The sequence below is a fragment of the Triturus cristatus genome, chromosome 7 (genome assembly GCF_964204655.1).
Source record: "Triturus cristatus chromosome 7, aTriCri1.1, whole genome shotgun sequence".
NCBI classification, from domain to species: Eukaryota; Metazoa; Chordata; class Amphibia; order Caudata; family Salamandridae; genus Triturus; species Triturus cristatus.
This window is the reverse complement of record NC_140590.1, coordinates 1,793,733,131-1,793,752,870: the sequence shown is the minus strand read 5'-3', so window position 1 is coordinate 1,793,752,870 and position 19,740 is coordinate 1,793,733,131. Positions and strand designations below refer to the sequence as shown.

The window sequence follows — 19,740 nt, the reverse complement described above, 5'->3', positions numbered from 1 at the left end:
GGGTGCGGCGCGTACAGGTGGGGGGCTGGGGTACGGTCCTGGGGTACGGGGTGTACAGGTGCAGGGCTGGGAGACGGGCCTGGGGTGCGGCACGTACAGGTGGGGGGCTTGGGTACGCTCCTGGGGTACAGGGCATACAGGTGCAGGGCTGGGAGACGAGCCTGGGGTGCGGCGCGTACAGGTGCGGGGCTGTGCTACGGTGTTGGGGTACAGTGCGGAGGGGGGGTACGGTGCTGACATACGGGGGTACGGTGCTGACATGTGCGGGGTGAGGGGGGCTGTACGACTCGTATCCGGGCACAAGTTTACCCGTGTACATGTGTGCTACAGCGTTCGCTCCGTACGGGGCCTTTTACGTGCGGTTGTGTATTCGGACGGGCGGTACGGATCGTACTTGCGCGCTCGGACTTCTGTTTTACGATTTGAACGTAAAAATGTCCGGCTCCCTATCGGACACTTTTCCCGATGCTATTCGGACGTAAAAATTTACGGCTCCCTTTCGGACCATTTTCCCGACGCAATTCGTATGTATTTTTCACGTACGAATCGTACTTCGCAGTTTGTACGGTACTCGTACGATTCGTACGTGAAAATATACGGATACGAGTCCTGCGCAATATTTTTTACCCGGATCGGAATCGGCACCTGAGTGTCTGCCTTGGGTGACTTATTTAAAAAGAGAAAATATGTTATTATTCCTGAAGATTTCATGACATAGTGTTAGACTTGGAGCTTTCTGCAGGGTCATCCGCAAACTTCTTTCCTTCACTTCTCCATTTTTTTGCCGAACCCATTTTGTTGGCCTTTAGGGCTCCGCGCACCTTACCAATCCTAACCAGTGCTAAAGTGGATGTGTTCACTTCTTAAAACATGGAAAAATTGACTTATCACTAATTGGCATATTTAATTTAGTTATAAATCTCTGGTAAACTAGTACCATGTGTAGCCAGGACCTGCAAATTGGATTCGAAAAGTGGGCCTGCAGGACTGGTTTTGCGACCTACTTAAGTAGCTCTGTTAAACATGTCTCGTGCCTTCCATTGTAGTGTGTGTGTGCAGGTTTAAATAGTAATTTCTACTTGGCAAAATAAACCTTTCACCAGGCGCAAACATTCATTTGTAATATGTATGTCACCCCTAGGGCATGCCCTAAACAACCAACAGGGGATGGATGCAATGTATTTAAAAAGCAGGACAGTTTATGTCCTGGTAGTGAAAACCTCTTACATTCGTTTTCACTACTGTAGCCCTTACGTCTCCCAATTAATAACATTGGAGTTACACTAATACATTTAATAAGCAGTAACTTCCAAACGGGAAAAAGTAAACAGTTCATGTTTGACTTCTTTGGAATTGTAATGAAATGTCCTTGTTTATGGTGCAGTCAAATTGTTTATTACAAAATGGCACTTTTAGAAAGTTGGAATTTTCCTGCCTTAGCCATTTAGTGCCTTTAGCCTTACTCATGACTGGGTGCAGCTGGCAGATGGTATTCCTTCTAGTCAGCCACACACAAGAGAGAGATAAGGTGTGGCTGGATGGGCCATTGCTGGCAGGATGGGAGGGTGAAACACCTGAATAGGTTGTGTCCTACCATCACACAAAGGATTGCATAGCCCCTGTAGTTAGTCTGGGGCCAGGGTAGGAAAGGCATCCAACCTGTGCACTTCAAAGGGAATCTTCTACAAGCTGGTATAAATGTTGGACCTCAGACTCCAACTCTTCAGTACACTTCTGGACCTATGGCCTCTGTGAGGAAGAAGCACAGCAGTGCTGCTGAAAGGACTGCCACTCTGCTGAACATGCTGCTCTGGAGGATGACTGTCCTGCCGTGCTGCCTTGCTCCCTCTTGCCTGGTTGAGAAGGACTGGACCAGCATCTCTGAACCCAGGGTCCCAGAATGACTCCAACAGCTAGTTGGTTGACCTTCTGATCAGAAGCCTCAGGGATATAACATACTTTCAACAACCTTGACCCTAGTACCTGGACTCTGCGATCTGAGAGTCCTGCAAGTCCAAGTGGTACCTCCCCAGTCCTGGAATCTTTGAAGTCGGCCTGAAGGTGCTCTGCCATGCCCAGCTGGTGTCCTCATTAGAAGTAATGTGAAGCCTGCAAGCCTTGCCGCACAGCTGCCATCCACATCAGAATCAATGCAGATTGACGCAAACTCCTGAAAAACCTTACACACAGCTGGCAGTTCCATCAGAACCAATGCAAAGCCCTGACAAAATGCGCAGCACAGCTCACTGGAACCATTGCAAAGCAACACAAAGCCTCACTGCACAGCCTCTTTGGAATCAACAACGGGCACAATGAAGTCTCACCGAGCACCCGGACTTAAGCTACTGTGTTTAGCGCACCTAGGTGGTTCCGTGTAGGCAGCCCGCACTTCATTGTGGTCGGTCTGAACTTGTGACTTTGTCCCAGTCCGGCGCGACCAGATACCCACAGTTGGCAATGTAGTTTTCCCTAAAATCCTTAAACTTGTCTATTTCTGGTACCAATATTTGTGTTTTTGGTCCTTTGGTCCTGATTATTTTAATAAAACGTACATGTTTTTCTAAATTGTTGTGGGATGTATCTTGTGTTGTGTATTCACTTATGACTGTTTGAAGTGCTGAATACATAGGGCCCGATTCACAGAACTAACTTAAGACAAAATCCTAAAGTTACTACCATTTTGGTATTCACAGAAGGCACTTACTCATTTTGGTATTCACAGAAGGAACTTACTCATTTCGGTATTCACAGAAGTTAGGTGTCCTAACTTTAGGACTCCTAAATGCCTTCTGTGAATACCGAAAGTCTTAAAATTAGGATTTTTCTCAGTTTAGTAGTAGTATAGTTAGGACTCCTAACTTTAGGACTCCTAAATGCCTTCTGTGAATACCGAAAGCCTTAAAATTAGGATTTTTCTCAATTTAGTAGTAGTAAAGTTAGGACTCCTAACTTTAGGACTCCTAAATGCCTCCTGTGAATACCGAAAGTCTTAAAATTAGGATTTTTCTCAATTTAGTAGTAGTAAAGTTAGGACTCCTAACTTTAGGACTCCTAAATGCCTTCTGTGAATACCGAAAGCCTTAAAATTAGGATTTTTCTCAGTTTAGTAGTAGTAAAGTTAGGAGTCCTAACTTTAGGACTCCTAAACTGAGAAAAATCCTAATTTTAAGACTTTCGGTATTCACAGAAGGCATTTAGGAGTCCTAAAGTTAGGACTCCTAACTTCTGTGAATACCGAAGTGAGTAAGTGTCTTCTGTGAATACCAAAATGAGTAAGTGCCTTCTGTGAATACGAAAATGGTAGTAAGTTTAGGATTTTGTCTTAAGTTAGTTCTGTAAATCGGGCCCTCACTTTACACATTGTCTCTAAGGTGCCAAGCTACCTGAGGATTCAGCACAGGTTAATTTGGGTTTTGCATGTGCCTGCCCCTGACAAGGATTGTGGTTGCTGCTTCTGTAGGATTAGACCCGCTCAACCAGTAACCCAATTTCTCATGCATAGGCAAAGGTGAAAGAAAGAATGAAAAACACCAAATAGTAGCACCAAATAACATGCAATTCTACAGTTCCACCAATTGATATTGACAATCAGAAAATGCGTCTGGATTATTTAGAAGTTATCGTAATTAATCAAAATATGAATAGCTCAAGATGGACTTTTAAGCGTTTACACATGTACATTTCTACATTCAAATTTTCCATTTTTTTTTTTTATGTTGAGGAATCACCAATTAATAAGACCTTTTCACTCTGCCAGCATAACTCTTTCTTATAAAACAAACATGTAATGAATACAATATTAACTAAAATATTTAACATGCTTTCTTATTTCTGGTCTATATGCATAGTTTCCATTATGTATTTTTGGATGTTAATACTAGACAATTTTCTTTACAACAGTGAAGATCATTGAAATGGAGTGTTACTTACATAGCTCAACGACATTTTCCGCTGTTTTAAAATGATTTACTAACATTGAACATGTGCAGATGATATTTGTTACCTAAAGGTGATTTTGCCAATAAATCATTGCCCGTTGCTATATTCTATGTTGTTTTCTTTGTTTTCCTGACAGCATTTTTAAACTCTGTATTTTTCAGACTGTATATAATTGGGTTACACAGTGGGGTAAGAGCGATATATACCAAAGATGATATCTTATTGGTTTTAATTGAAAACGTTGATGTTGGACGCATGTATGTAGAAGCTAGAGAACAGTAAAATAGCACAACAACAGTGAGGTGGGAAGCACATGTTGAAAAGGACTTATTTCTTCCCCCAACTGATTTGATTTTCAAGATTGATGAGACGATGTTGATATATGAGATGATTATCAAAACAAATGACATCAATGTCAAAAGAGCACCCATAATGTAGGTAAGGATCTCAATTCCTCGAGTGCTGGTGCAAGAAATCTTCATCATGACTGTCACATCACAGAAGAAGTGGTTAATTATGTGCGACTCACAGAAGGAGAGGGTATACACAGATATTGTGTGTGGTAATGCCTCTATAAGTCCCAGTGTCCAGCTTACAGCAGCCATTTGGATGCACATAGCCTTGTTCATGATAGTCAAGTACCGCAACGGGTTGCAGATGGCCACAAACCGATCGTAAGCCATGACTGTGAGAAAAAACACTTCGGTACCCAACATGACCATGAAAAAATACATCTGCAATAGACATTCAGTCAAAGTTAAATGAATACCCTCTAGAAAGAAGTGACCGAGCATCACTGGGAAAATAACTGAGGTATAGCTGATATCGATGAAGGACAAATTGCTCAGGAAGAAATACATAGGTGTGTGCAGACACAAACTGGAATAAATTGTTGTCATGATAAGAAGATTTCCGACCACAGTTAGCAGATAAATTAGTAAAAAGGCAACAAAGAGTGGAAGTCTCAGCTGAGGAAGGTCAGAAAATCCCACAATCAGGAACGTTTCCTCTGAACTCAGGTTCTGCCCTTCCATTTTGTCAGAAGTACTGCACAACTCTGATCTTAATAGAATCTGAAAACGAAGAATCAAGCAATGTAAATATAAGCGATTGTGGGGAAAATAAATATGAAAGATGACTGTTTCCAAATCATTTAAAAAGGAAAAAAATATATTTTCAATGAACAATTGGAAACATTTAGATAATTCTCATTAAGCCTGATATTGCTAGTCGCAGACCATTGAATATCAGCATACAATATAAGCATGGTGCCATGTCTGGGAAAGGGGTAACTGTTAAAGCCAACGCAAGTTAATAAGATTTGTTTAGCTCCTATCCTCTGAGAACTGAGAGCCCGGTTCACTAACAGAAACATCCCAAAGAGTGAGTGCAATTTGAACAGTGTTGTTTCGTGACCCGTCTGTAATTCTGCGATGCAACCTATGTGCTAATATAATAGGTCGTGTCACATAATGGCCCATTTCAGAGGATCACAGATTGATCTGTATCAGAAATTGGGTTACAGTCCCTGTCAGAGTAAATCAAAAGCCACTAAATTAAACTGTGCTGAGCCTTCTTGAACTTTGGCAAAAATTTAGTCAGACTCAGCTCAGAGGGGATGTATAATGTATTTACGCAGCACACAAACAGCAATAAAGTGAAAACACAAGAAAAATCCCACACTAATTTCAAAAATTAGAGTAAATTGTAAGGAATTTAATATCAAAAAGTCAAACATCCAATATGTAAAATAAGAGTTATGATTTTTTTTTTATTTTGATTGAAGAAGAGCCTCATACTCTTCAACGAATATATGACCCTGCTGGCCAACATCCTACAGTACCAACATAATTTCCCACTCAGACAGCACCCAACTCACCCTCTCACTCACAGATGATCTCATCACCACAAGAACCAACTTCAGCAGTTGCATGACTAATGTCATCAACTTGATGAAGAACATCTGCCTCCAGCAGGACACAGACAAGACAGCGGTACTGATCTTTGGCACCAGCAGCAACAACATGGAATGACTCCTGATGGCCTTCAGACCTAGGACTGGCACTCGGAATCATCATTGAAAACAAGCTCACCATGAAATCACAGATCAATACCATCTCCTCTGCCTACTTCCTCACTCTTTGCATGCTATGTAAGATCTACCCCTATACAGGAGACACACGGTGACACAGGCCTTCATTACCAGCCGACTGGACTATGGCAACGTCCTCTACTTAGGAATCGCCACACACCTCCTACAGAGACTTTAGACTATAAAAAATGCTGCAGCCAGGATCACGCTCAGCCTTCTCCAACTAACCTATCTCACACCCCACTGCAGGCAACTCCAATGGCTCCCCATACAGAAGAGATGTCAATTCAAGCCGCTGACCCATGCACACAAGGCTATGCACAACTAAGGACCCACAGATTTTAACCACCACCTGAACTTCCAATAACCGTCTATAAGACTACACTCCACTTCCCTTTCACATGACCATAGTCCCCATATCTACCGAAACAGAAGTGGGGGATGCTCCTACTGCCACATCGCAGCAAAGCCCTTTAACAGCCTCCTCGTGTACCTCCAGGCCATCCCCTCACTTCCGAAATTCCAAATGGCCCTTAAGTCCTGCTTGTTTGAATAAGTCTCTGAGGCCTGCAAGCACCTGGGTACCCTATCAAATGATGATCTGCAATTTATAAATCCTGATTGATTGATTGAAGGTAAAAAAGAGCGCTTAAAAGATGAAAGCGCCAATAGCAGACATCTAGTTGCACAAGACTGGCACAAAATTGAAACATAAATCAGATTGCAATGGAGTGCTCATTGGACACATATAGAGGCTGGGCCAGTACAACAGGGCTCAAGTAGCAGGGTAGGCCTCTGAGGGTTTGAGGCAGGCTCCAGGAAACAGAGTAGCCCTTCCAGGTACAGCAAAGCAGTCTGCTGAGGTACTCAGCAGGCCACGGCAGCAGTAGTTCTTCTGAGAGTCCTTTTGCAGCTCCAGAAGATGAACTGAAAAGTGGGTCTAAGGGTCTGATTTTCAAACCTGGTGGATTTTTTTATGAAGGGGAAATTCCTAAAGAAGTCCAGTTGAAGTGCTTGAAGATTCTTGCATCACCTGCCCTGGCTCCAAACTGGCTGCATGAACGATGCAGTGGTTACATATACTTTGTGTGAAGGCAGGTTACAGACCGATCAGTTGCAAGTGGAACTGTGTCCAGCTCTGCCACTCCCACCCTGCTAGTTATGACCCATCAAGGCACACATAATCACTCTATCGTGTGGCTGTCAGGGAGGAATAAATAAAGTCCAACTGTCAACTACACCCAGTCATGTGACCCAGGACTAAGCTGCCAGAACTAAATAATATAAATAATTTAAGAAAATGGCAACTTTCCGATAGTGGTGCACACCCAGTTTCAACCAGGTCACGGGTTTGGCTTCAATCACGTAGTTTATTGGGAAACATCTGACAGTAGTTTTAAGTAAGCCGGGCTGAAAAGGTGATGATTTTTCAAACACGAAGGAAGGCACGAACATGTCAACTAGGCATTCGCTGCTTTTTCAAGGTAAATGTGCACAGTTCATGGCTTTTTGAAATTGTGGGTTTTTTAAAGTCGTTTTCCAAGCAGTATTGCTTCTTATGATTGTTTCTAATTTTCTTGTTTGGGAAAGTCTAAGGTGTGTTGAGGAGGGTTGGTGGGTGAACGAATTGGGGAAGTGATTTTGGTTGTCACTGTTACTCATAAGGTATTGAGAACGTTTTTCTCGAAGGGTTGGATAAGCAGTTCTCTTTGATTTATTATAGTGACCCCTGACGATGAACCATTAAAGGTTCGAAATGCATTGGGTTAACTAAAAGTGCCTGCTGAGGAAATTGGTTGACAGCACATATCTATGTAAAAGCCTAGATTGGCAACAGAAGATATTTGAAAATGGAGGAATAAAGTTTTCTTGTTCAACCAAACTGTCTCCGGAGTGATTCCACAAGCATTCAATACAAGGATTACCTAAGAATGATTCACTATTTGGTTTACTATGGATGAGTTTGGTTTATTTTGGAAGATATGGTTCACACTTGGGAATGTTTTCCCACTTCAGCAGTGCAGCAGCTGGGTGCGCAAAGTGTCGTACCCTTAGTATTATTATTAACTTTCTTAAAGTGGCTTTTTTAAAAGTGTAACTTAAAATTCAACTACCATTATAGAGACTTTTAAATTACAACTAAGACACTAAACATCAACATCAGACGTTAGCACTGATTAAATGTAATAGGGCATCAAATGTCATCCTGTGGTAGATGTCGGCCTCCCAGTAGTGAAAAACAAATTTAGGAGTTTTCCACTACCAGCACAAGTATAACTTAAAAGTACCTGTCCAACCTTTTGATAACATTGTACTTTGCCCTTTGGGCTACCTATGGCCTACCTAGGGGGTGGCATATGTGCAATAAAAGGGGAGATTAGGGCTTGGAAAGGAAGCTATATTGCCAAGTAAAACAGGCAGTTTAAAACTTCATTCAAGCAGCAATGTCAGGCCCGGGACATGTTTTAAGGGACTACTTAAGTGGAAGTCACAACACGTGCTACAGGCCCAGCAGTAGCATTTAATTTACAGGTCCATGATATATGGTATACTATTTTACTGGGGACTTACAGGTAAATTAAATCTACCAGTCATGTGTAAGGCAATTACAACATTTACAATTTTCTTGCAAGTAGGGAGTGAGTATAAGCACTTTAGGATGGCTTAGCAGTGGTAAAATGTATACTGTCCTAAAGCTAACGGATACAAATGTCAGAAAAAATTGGAGGGTGTCAGCAATAGGTTGTGCCACCAGTTGAAAGTGGGAGGAAACCGCAAGCTCCTCGGAGTTCTCATCACTAAGGTGGAAGAAACTGGACAGACTGGGGAGGTCAGACCTAGGACAGTGTTCCACCATGAAGCCCATTTCCTGTAGAGGGATGGACCACATAAAAGGTTGGGATTCTCACCCCTCATCTGCAGGAGGCATCTGAGGGGCCACTGGCCTGTTGCAACACAGATGTGAGTCAGAAGTGAGTCCCAAATAGATATAGTCTCAGTTTTTTCAGTGCCCAGACCACAGCAAAGGCTTCCCTTTCAATAAAACTCCACCTCTGTTCCCTGGGAAGTAGCCTCCAAAAGGTGAAAGCTACAGGTTGGAAAAGGCTCTCCTTATTTATCTGTGATAAGAAGGCCCCTAATGGCTTTCTGGTAGTCCTTTGTCCAGGTTAGCCCCTTTAGGCTGCTTCTTTGAAGTCAGCTTAGTAAATAGGGCAGCAACGGTGCCATATATCCTTATAAACCTCCTGCAGTTACCAGTGAGGCTTGGGAAGGCTCTCACTTCTATCTCGGTTTTTGGGGACTCCCAGACTAGGATAGTCTCTGTTTGGTCTGGAGGTGCTGCAACTTATCCCTGTCCACAATGTGCACCAAGTACACCATTGAACCCTGCTCTATTGGGAAAACAAAAGAAATTAATATGACAGTCAGGTGTAAACAAATTTACCCCATTTTAGGGAGTGAACACAAGCACTTAAGCACTAGTTAGCAGCGAAATTTTGCAGAGTTCTAAAGCCAGCAAAAACAAATACAGCTAAAATAGGAGGGTGAAGACAAACAACTTAGGGGATGACCAATCTAAGGCTGACAGGTCTGACAGCCTGCTTACTGAATATCAATCAAGGATGTCACAATTTGTGGCCCCAGTGATGACAACAAACACAGGGAAGGTGGCCTGTGGCCTGCAAGGAACAGCAGACCACCACCCCCTGATTGCATTCCAAATTGGAAACATTTTTTAAAGCAGGGTTGATTTTGAAGAGAAGAGCAATGTTCAGCCTGGTAGAAGTGTAAACATCTGTCCAGCATTCTTTAGGCACTCAGAAGAAAAAGTCCTACTTCTGACAGCTTGTATAATGAGATCAGTGTTCTGAAACTTTCTGAACTGAAGTTAATGCAGTTCTATTTGGATGAGAGTGCTAAGGCTATTCCATAATTTGACACCTTAGTTTATTGCACTCAAGGGGAAGAATAAGAATTCTATGACTATCAAATAAAGACACAAGGTAGTATCACTTGACGAGAGAAAGGGGAGTTCAAATAAAGAACACAGAACCACATCATCAAACTTTTAAAATTTCACCATTAGGTGTTCTTGGTAGTAAAAAAAAAAGGCACTTGGTGCGAAATCCTTTTGCTACCATATCTATAAATCAGACTTGGACGCTGCTAATGTGCTACTAGGAAGTAGAGTATCAGCTTCAATTACCTTTAGACTGAAGCAAGGACGCAGGTCTAGGTAATCTGACTGCGGATCTAGGTAAAGAAATAATATCGATGAAAAGAGATGAAAGATTTGATAGACTGGTAAAAAAGTACAAACAGTGAGAGCAGGAAGAAATACAGATACATATAGGATGTGGGTGATGTTATAGACTTTAAAAGAAAAGTTTAAACAAAGACTGGGATCACATATGGAGGAGAGCATGTCAGGACCTGTTGGGAGAAGATTAATAGACACAGGGAGGACATTGTGAAGTCATTAGCCAACACCCAAGATGCTGGCAATGGAGAAGATGATGGCATTAAGAGTGAGTAACATGGGTGAAGTCGCATGATAAGAATAGGGGTACTTAGGCTCTGCTAAATGGAAATGTCCTGTGGATTGTCTTGGGGGCAATAAACCAATAAAAGGTCTTCATGCATAAAATATTATGAGAAGACAAGGATCAAGGGGAAAAGACAAGGATAGTAGAGAGGAAAATACACAGTTCAGGAAAAAAAGAAAGAAGGCTAGAGGCAATTTTGTAATTTTTTTCAATTGTCTGTTTACATATATTTCTTCTCTGATACCTACCTGTGCTCTCTTTGAGGGACCAACTCTGGTGGAGAGGGGATGTCAGTGAAGATGAGCCTATGAAAGCATGAAGAAACACACATTAAAAAGTGTAATGGAACATCTTAAACTCACTTGAAATTGAATGGAAATCATATACAATGAAGAAACAAATGTTTGAGAAAACTGGTAAACTTTAAGCATACATTTCATTTCACTATCAATGAAGAAAAGGTGTAGCGCCGCGGCCAGGGCAACTGACTCCGGAATCTGAGGATCACGGTTCGATCCCCAGCGGCAGATTAGTCCAGCACCATGTGACACTTGGCAATAGCTTGCTTAATCTTCCCGACCGGCCCCAGCACCTAGAGACCCTAACGGGTGATTGTTCGCGCTTTACAAGTGTGGATATTATTATTATATTATTAATATTATTATTAATGGAAGCTCCTCTCTACATGTGTGACAAACATATTTTTGCATACATTTTGAGTGTATTTTGATTATGCTATTGATCTGTTGTGCTATATTTTTTGCTGTTGTGTTATTGTTATATATTGTGCTCTTTACTTTAGCAATGTCTACAATTGCTTGCTGCAGTTCCAACCAAAACAAGCATAAGCTATAAAAGTTTCCTTGACAAACAACCAGTGGTGTCCGATTAATTGTAGCAGTTGTCGGGCCTGCAGGCATGTGCTCACTCTCAGTAACACTCCTCCATCAACACAAGCACACACACATGTTCCCTACACATTGACAAACACATACATGTATACACTTACACCCACACACTCACAAACAAATGTAACACTGGCACCCAAACATTCAACAATGCACTTACCTGGCAGGCTGCAGCGGAAAGGCAGGACCAACAGGTAGCAAGAGAGAGAGGCATGATGGTCCAATCAGAGCTGGAGGCTTTGGATAGTAGGAATAGGAAGATCACTTTGCTTCCTCTCATTGTCTAACCGTGTAAAATGTCAGCCAATGAGAAGAGAACCTTTCCTTACTTGTCACAGGGTGGGGTGGGGTGGGGTCAATGAGACTTGAAGTTCTGATCCCACTCTCTGACAAGTTGGCACCAGGTAGTGTGAGGCTTTGCTGATTGACATTCATCCCAGGCTGCCACTGCAAACAACTATTTACAAACTGTCTTATATGTTAAAATACAGCTTTTCAATGATTTGGTATTAAGGATATTGCTCAGCCCAAAACAGTAGGGAGCACTGAAGAGCTAAGGTTTTGGCTGGCGGGTGTGCTAAGTAGTCAAGGAGCTGGAGCACCCTACTTTGGTATCTAGATATGTGCTGCTTTTGGTTGGAAATGTATTTATAATTGACAAGGGGAAACCCGTGAGGTAGGAAGGACCTAGGGTACTTACTATTTTGAAAAACAATAGGTCCTTCAAAAACAATTCAGCATAGAAGAAATATAGACCAGAATCGGCTCTATATAATTATGCAATGCCCAGCCGGACATTGAAGTTTAATGATCAAAAGACCGAATAATTTAAACATACCTGTAGATATTGAGTGGGACACAGTCCTGCGTCCTTCAACAATTAACACAATTACAAACAGTCACACATAAAAGACATTTATCAGGCTGAAGAGGGAAGCTTATTGCCGATAAGGAATACAAGGGCAAGCTTTCAAGATGGTACAATAACATGCACAAATTTTAACATATGTGTTTGACATGCATGTTTGTACACAAGGTCAACGACGTTTTGATCTATTTACGCAATACATAGATCATCATCAGGACTAGTGAATTAACAAGCCTGAGAGTACAATTCCTGTGAAAAGATGAAGGGGGAGGAATAGAGAAGGAAAGGAGACATTCATTAAAAACAAACCATAGATACTAAGAATACTCAATAATGGCAGTAGTAATGCACGTCAAAGCATAAGCGAATATTGAGCCAGAAGAGGCTAATGCAAGTGGGAAGGAACATTTTCTGCATTTTAAATAAACTATAGAAAAATATTTTTCGGATATGCAAGGAGAAAGGAGAGAGAATTGCTAAGGTGCAGATACCTCAATTATGAAGGTGAGAAAGGTAGCTCGTCAACTTGGTGTGAGTAACCACTAGCAGATAGGAACCTGAGGATAAAAGGGGTGAGCGAGGTCTGTAGACCGTGAAGTTACGGTACGCGATAGGCGGCGTGATAAGAATGACTGGTACAATGTTAACCGCAAATACGGGTGTGAATTAACAAACAGTATATACACAGTTAATATCTGGGTACATTAAGCCCAGGTGATGTGAACTATGTGTGGGGACCGAATACAAGAACCCCGGATTGCAGTGATTCTGTGAAACCCGATCGGCGACGTGAAGAGATCTGTCTAGGGGGCTGGAGGCATACTGAGCAATGTTAAGGAGCCTGGACACTAACCTCGAGTGGAGACGGACAGAAGCGTTGCTACCAGATGGGAGTAACCCAGGTGGGGTTGTTGTCGGGAGGTCCAGCGGCCATGGGGAGGATCACAGAATTAGGCGAGCGCTGGGACTGAAGGGGAGGGAACAGAAGATGAGGGTATGGGAAGAATGAAGGAGTCAAGGCAAATGGGAAAAATTGCATGGGACTCACCACTTGTTTGTAAAGGCGGCCAGAATGAGCGGGAACCGGAGCCGTAAGGATAATTGGCTTCCGTGTGGGGCGGCTTGAAAATCCAAGGTATGCCTAATGGAGAACGTAATAATGAAGTGAGAAAACGGGAGGGAGGGGCATTTGAGCGATGATAGTGGGAAGGGACAGAGCCTTACCGGAGATCCAATGTGCTGCACGATCGCAGGGTGAAGATGGAAACAGACGAGCAAGTATTTGAACAAGCCAAGAAGAGACACGTGACCAACCACGAACGGATCATGTGACAGGACGTGCAGTGTGTGAGGACATAGGCAACTGTGTGGGGCTACATGGCAGCCATATTAGGTCAGTGTTGGTAATCAGGGAGTGATAGAAATAAGAGTAAATTAGCAGCAAAGAGTACATTATTCAGCTAAGAAGGTTAAATTAATTGAATTGACAAGGATGAATTACAATTGATTCAAACAGAAAAGGAATACTTGACAGGTGTTAGATAATTAAAAATTAAAAGTAAAAGTAAAAAACAGATTCTTAAATAAGGGCCAACCAGTCCTCATTTCTATTGAGACCGTTACGGATTGTGTTCAAAAGAATAATGAGCTTCAACTCCTCTTTGTTGAGGATTTGTGCCAAGTCTCCGCCTCTTGGTGGCAGCTTGATGGTTCGTAGAACTGTCCATTTGATCTCGTTGTCTTGGTGGTTGGCCAGTTTGAAATGTTCAACCAATGGTGCATTTGGGACATTACAGCGGATCCTGCTGCGATGTTGTCCGATTCTTGTTTTGATCTTCTGGGTTGTCTGACCAATGTAATTCTTGTTGCATGGACACTGAATCAAGTAAATCACGTTGCATGTGTTGCAGTTCGAGAAACCATTAGATTTAATGACAATGTTACCAAAAGAGAAAGTTTTACCTTCCATTGTATAGTCACACAAATTACAATTACCACACTTGGCGTGTCCAACCAGGGGGGTCAGTCCCTCTTCAGCCTGATAAATGTCTTTTATGTGTGACTGTTTGTAATTGTGTTAATTGTTGAAGGACGCAGGACTGTGTCCCACTCAAAATCTACACGTATGTTTAAATTATTCGGTCTTTTGATCATTAAACTTCAATGTCCGGCTGGGCATTGCATAATTATATAGAGCCGATTCTGGTCTATATTTCTTCTATGCTGAATTGTTTTTGAAGGACCATTTGGTTGGAAATGTAGCTGCATTTTTAGATACATCTACAGTAAACAACACAATTAAAACAAAACAGGTTCCAACACAACAAAGCGGTCAAAACAGAACTCAACACAACAGCCACTATGCAACACATCAACCTCACATTGCAATAAGGCTGCACAAATACAGAACAGCACTAAAACAGATAAACAATGCATTACTGTAACAAAATGCAGCCCAAATATTGTACATAAACATTCTTGTCACACATTGCCACCTCCAGAATCCTGTTTTCACAATGCAATAGTTAAAGATGATGGGAGCAAGCACTGACTTATTCTACCACCTAGACACAAAATAGATTCAGTTAAAACTTTTTTTTGATCCAGCCCCAGCCTTAAGTTAGCACTTCCAATATTCACTTTATGTGATACAGCCTACTGGTATTTTCACAGTTTTAGGCTGATGATATATTAAATAGTCAAAGAGATAGAGTAGCATTTTTTTTTACAAATGTTGACAGTGGTAAACGGTTGCTTGTCAAAGGAACCTTAAAGGCATATGCTCCTATTGGCTGGAAAAGTACCACCATTTGCTTACATATTTAAAGTAGGCAACAAAACATAATACAATAGCACACAAAGCAACTTACCAGCACAGTAATAAAAAATAACAGGATTGTTAGACCTGTCAGCCCTAGTATGGTCTTTCCTCAAACGTTTTGCCTTCCTCCACGATTTTTGCTAATCTTGTTGTTTTTGGTCTTAGGATACTGCACACTTTGCCACTGCTAACCAGGGCTAAAGTACATGTGCTCACTGCTTAAAACATGGAGGATTTGGCTAATCCCCAATAGGCATCTTTAATTTATTTGTAAATCCCTAGCTAATTGGCATTATATGAGCCCAGAGCATGTTTAATGAAATGGTACTATTGTGACTGCAACACTGATTGTGCCACCCACTTAAGTAGCCCTTCCAACATGTATCAGGCTGCTATTGAATCCTGTGTGTGCAGTTTGAAACTGCCATTTCACCTGCCAAGGTAAACCTTTTGCCATGTCCATACCTTCCTTTTTAATGTGTATATGTTACTCCTACAGTTGGCCCATCACAGCCCAGAGGCCAGGTAACAGTGTTTTTAAAAAGTGGGACATGTATGTTTAAGTTTTACATGTTCTGGTAGTGAAACACTCTTTTTTTCACTACTGCAAGGTCTACTTCTCCCATAGGATAAGATTATTATTACATTTAACAAGCTGTAAGTTCCAAATGAGAACAGGTAACCCCTTTACCTTTGGTATATTTGGAAATGTAACAAAGAGTCCTAACTTATGATGATGCAGATTTTAAAATACAATTTTGAAAATGCTGTTTTTAGAAAGATGGCATTTTCCTGACTCAGCCATTTAGTGCATGTAGCCTGTACCACATAATTGGGTATAGCTGACAGTTGAGTTATGTCTCTTCCTCTCAGACAGCATGTGAGAAATGGGGTTTTTGGTAGACTGGGGTGTGAACCCTGGTCAAGCAACAGCTACAGCAGTTCCTTGCAGGATGAACCACTAAAACTCACTAAATTGTCCACTGCTTAACCCTGGGTAGCTAGGCACAAAACATAGTCAGGTTTAACTTAGAGTCAATGTGTAACATATTTACACAGCACACAAACAGTAAAAAAGTAAAAACACAACACAATAAAAATCCTAGTTTGACACCAAAATGACAAAGATCCAATCAGTAAAACAGAGTTATGAATGTAAAAAAAACGTTTCTACCTGAAACAATAAAGCGCCAACCACAAACTTCGAGTCATGTGAGACCATGCCAAAAAGTATGTCTGATTGTGATGGAGTGCGGGTCAGAATAAAGAAATGGATTAGGTGCAGTCAGCGCTTATATTCAGACTTAGAAGAAATTATGAGAAAAAGTGTCTGAGAAGGTAAAGTTCAGCAGGGCAAGGCTGCAGGAGGTGTCTGAGCGTTTATGTCTTGGGTTGAAGCGGCAGTGAATATTTCTATGTTCAGACTTAGCCACCGAAAGTCGATAACTCCAGCGGAATGTGGCAGAGGTCTGTATCTGAAGACAGTTCCATGAGGCTGTATACCCCTTAGGTAAAGAGCTGCAAAAAAGGATTTGCTGCTGCAGAGAACTTAGTGGGAAAATCCACACAGTCAACTGGACCGGCCATGCGCCTCAGGTGGATAAGTGAGCAGGTTGGTCCTGGTATTCTCCTAGTTCTCGGGGTCTGTTTTAGGCCGAAATTTTGTTCCTAGTCCTCAGTTTTGGTATTGGCCATCTGGGTACTGTTAGCAACACAACCAAGGGACCAGAACTCCTGGAACACCTCTTGGGGGTTCAAGACTCAGACAGGGTGGGTTCAGGTGCATTTTCAAGATAGTGAGAGCATTTTATATACCTAAGGCTCGGAACAGGATGGCAGGAATTATCCCTTGGAATCACCTCTGGTAGTCTTGGGTGCAGATGAAGTTGTAGGGCTCAACAGCAGGGCTGGCCTCTAAGGGTTCAAGGAAGGCTCCAAGCAGGAAAGGGGCATCACAGAAGCCTGGCAGAGTGCACAGCAGGTCACAGCAGCCAACAGTCCTCTGAGAGTCCTTCCGCAGGACCAGTAGAAAGCTGAAGAGAGGGTATGAAGGTCCTATTTTTATTTCCTGGTACCTTTCTTCTGGAAGGTGGAAAACGATTCTAGAAAGGGTGATTTAAGTGCATGGAATTTTCTTATTCCCCTGTCAACAAGCTGGTTGCAGTGACAATACAGGGTTGTTAGACCTTTCTTGTGAGGAAAGCACATGCTATTGAGTTGTGAGTGGTACTGTACTCATCGGAGCCCCCCATCCTGCCAGCAGATGGTTTGTTGACATACACCTAATCCCTCTATTGTATGAATGTCTGGGAGGAATTCCTAAAATCCTACTCACAGCTACGCCTATTCATGTCACTCAAGGTAGGCTCAAAAGGCCAAGGGCAGAAAAATGCCAACTCTCTAAAAGTCACTTATTCAAAACTGTAATAAAAAAATCCAACTTTACCATTAAAGAGGACCTATCATTACAATTTCTTACACATCAAAATTGACATAGCTCCCAGCTCCCAATTCAAAACTACAGCTTATTAAATGTAATCAGGAATCCCCAAAGTTATCTTATGGGAGGGGTAGGCCTTACAATAGTGAAAAAAGAATTCTGATGGTGTTTCACTACTAGGACATCTAAAACTTTAAAGTACATATCCTGACCTATATGCTTCCTAGGGCCAACCTTAGAGGTTGCTTATGTAATAAAAGGGGGGTTTAAGGCTAGGCTTGGAAATAGGGCTTAAATGTCAAGTCGACAAAGCAGTTTAAAACTGCATTCAGGCTGCAATGGCAGGCCTGGGACATGTTTTAAAGTGCTACTTGAGAGGGTAGCACAATAAGTGCTGCAGGCCTACTGGTGGAAAAAAACAATTGATGTACAGAATGCAGAACAATGTCATACATTCACCCCAGTATAGAGATCTGGACCTAAATCCATCATTTGTTGTGCTTACCATGCCATTCCAGTTTCAACCCAGCCATAAACAAAACAGTCTTGACCCTTTGCCCAATGGGAACAGTCCAGTCTGAACTGCCAGGCCAGATCCTCCCTGGACTGGGAACCAGCTTCCTGGGACCGGTTTCGGGGTTTCAACCCTCATCAGGCAGGATAGCATGACTCCAGTGGCATGGAGAGCACTGGACCCATGTCTGGGCATACCTGTCCACTCGGGGTGACAAATGCAAAAAGAACAATTGATGGAAAGAATGCAGTACAATGTCATACTTTCACCCCAGTACAGAGATCTGGGCCTAAATCTATCAACTGTGTGTCTTTTGCTTTCTCTCCCTAAGTGCGCTGGGTATGCCCAGACATGGTAGCTGGTAGCATTTAATTTACGAAGCCAGGGAATATGGTATACCACTTTACAAGAGACTTATAAGTAAATTAAATATGCCAATTAGGTATATGTCAATTAAACTATGTTTTGGGGAGTGAGCACAAGCACTGATTATCAGTGGTAAAATGCAAAGATAAGTAAAACAAGCAAACACAAATTCAGGATTAAGTAGAAGCAAAACATCTAATTGTTTGGGGATGTCCCTGCAGAAAGTGCCAGGTCAAATACAGCCACATACAAAAGAAAGCATAGGTGTGCCTGGAAGGGGCATCACTGGCAGGATGGGAGGGAAGAGGTGGGCACAACACTATTTACACTTGAATAGGCTGTGTCTTGCCTCCACACAAAAGGCTGCATAGCCCCTGTATTTAACCTGGAACCCGTAAAGGGAAAGCAGGATGCCTGAGGACTTCAAAGGTAAACCTCTAGAAGCTTCTCACCCACTTCAAAGTCAGACGTAGGTATAAATATTGGACCTCAGACACCACCATTTCAGTACTCTTCTGCATCTGTGGATACTCTGCCAAAAAGGAATGCTGAGCTGCAACAGGACTGCCACTTTGTCAGAATGCTGTCCTGCAGGACGACTATCTTCCTGTGCTGACCTGCTGCCCTCCTGCCTAGGTGGGAAGGACTGGACCTAGATCCCTTGAACCCAGAAATCAGAGTTACGTCAAGCGCTGGTAGGCTGGCCTCCTGAATTTAATCCTCAGGGGCATAACAGGTTTCAGGCAAACTTGGACCCTACGATCTCTGACCTGGTAAGTGGTATCACCCCAGTCCTGAAACCTTGATAGTGAGCCAAGGGTGCTCTGCCAGTCTCTGTGGATCTAGCAGAAACAATGCATCTTCTCTGCTGTGTGGCGGAACGCCAAGCATAAGTGGCTCATTGCTGCTTCAGCATGAACCAGAAATGCTGGAAAGACTTCCATTACATTGTATTCCATCTGCGCATCAGAACCACCGCTGCATAATGCATCCATGCTGCAGGCCCTCGCATCGATTGCCGAAGGCAGCCTCGACGACAACACCGGACTCCACAATGCTGCTTCGCAGCTCCTCAAAATTGATGCATCACAATGACTGCGTGGTGCATCGTCGACTTTGGGACTTTGCATGGCAAGCCCTGGTCACCGGGATCCTCAATGATGATGTAGGACCTTGTACCACAGCCTCACAGCATTTCAGAACCGAGGCATTGCTACGTCTGCACAAAGCATCTTCGACCAATTC

General features: G+C 42.5%; 1 protein-coding gene across 1 annotated transcript; it reads right to left on the bottom strand.

Annotated features, from left to right (window-relative positions):
• Positions 1 to 4,046: 4,046 nt before the first annotated feature.
• On the bottom strand, positions 4,047 to 4,973 carry LOC146813161 (olfactory receptor 1G1-like). The gene has a single exon (XM_085614724.1). The coding sequence runs from the start codon at positions 4,971 to 4,973 to the stop codon at positions 4,047 to 4,049; it is 927 nt and encodes a 308-aa protein (XP_085470850.1).
• Between the last annotated feature and the right edge of the window lie 14,767 nt (positions 4,974 to 19,740).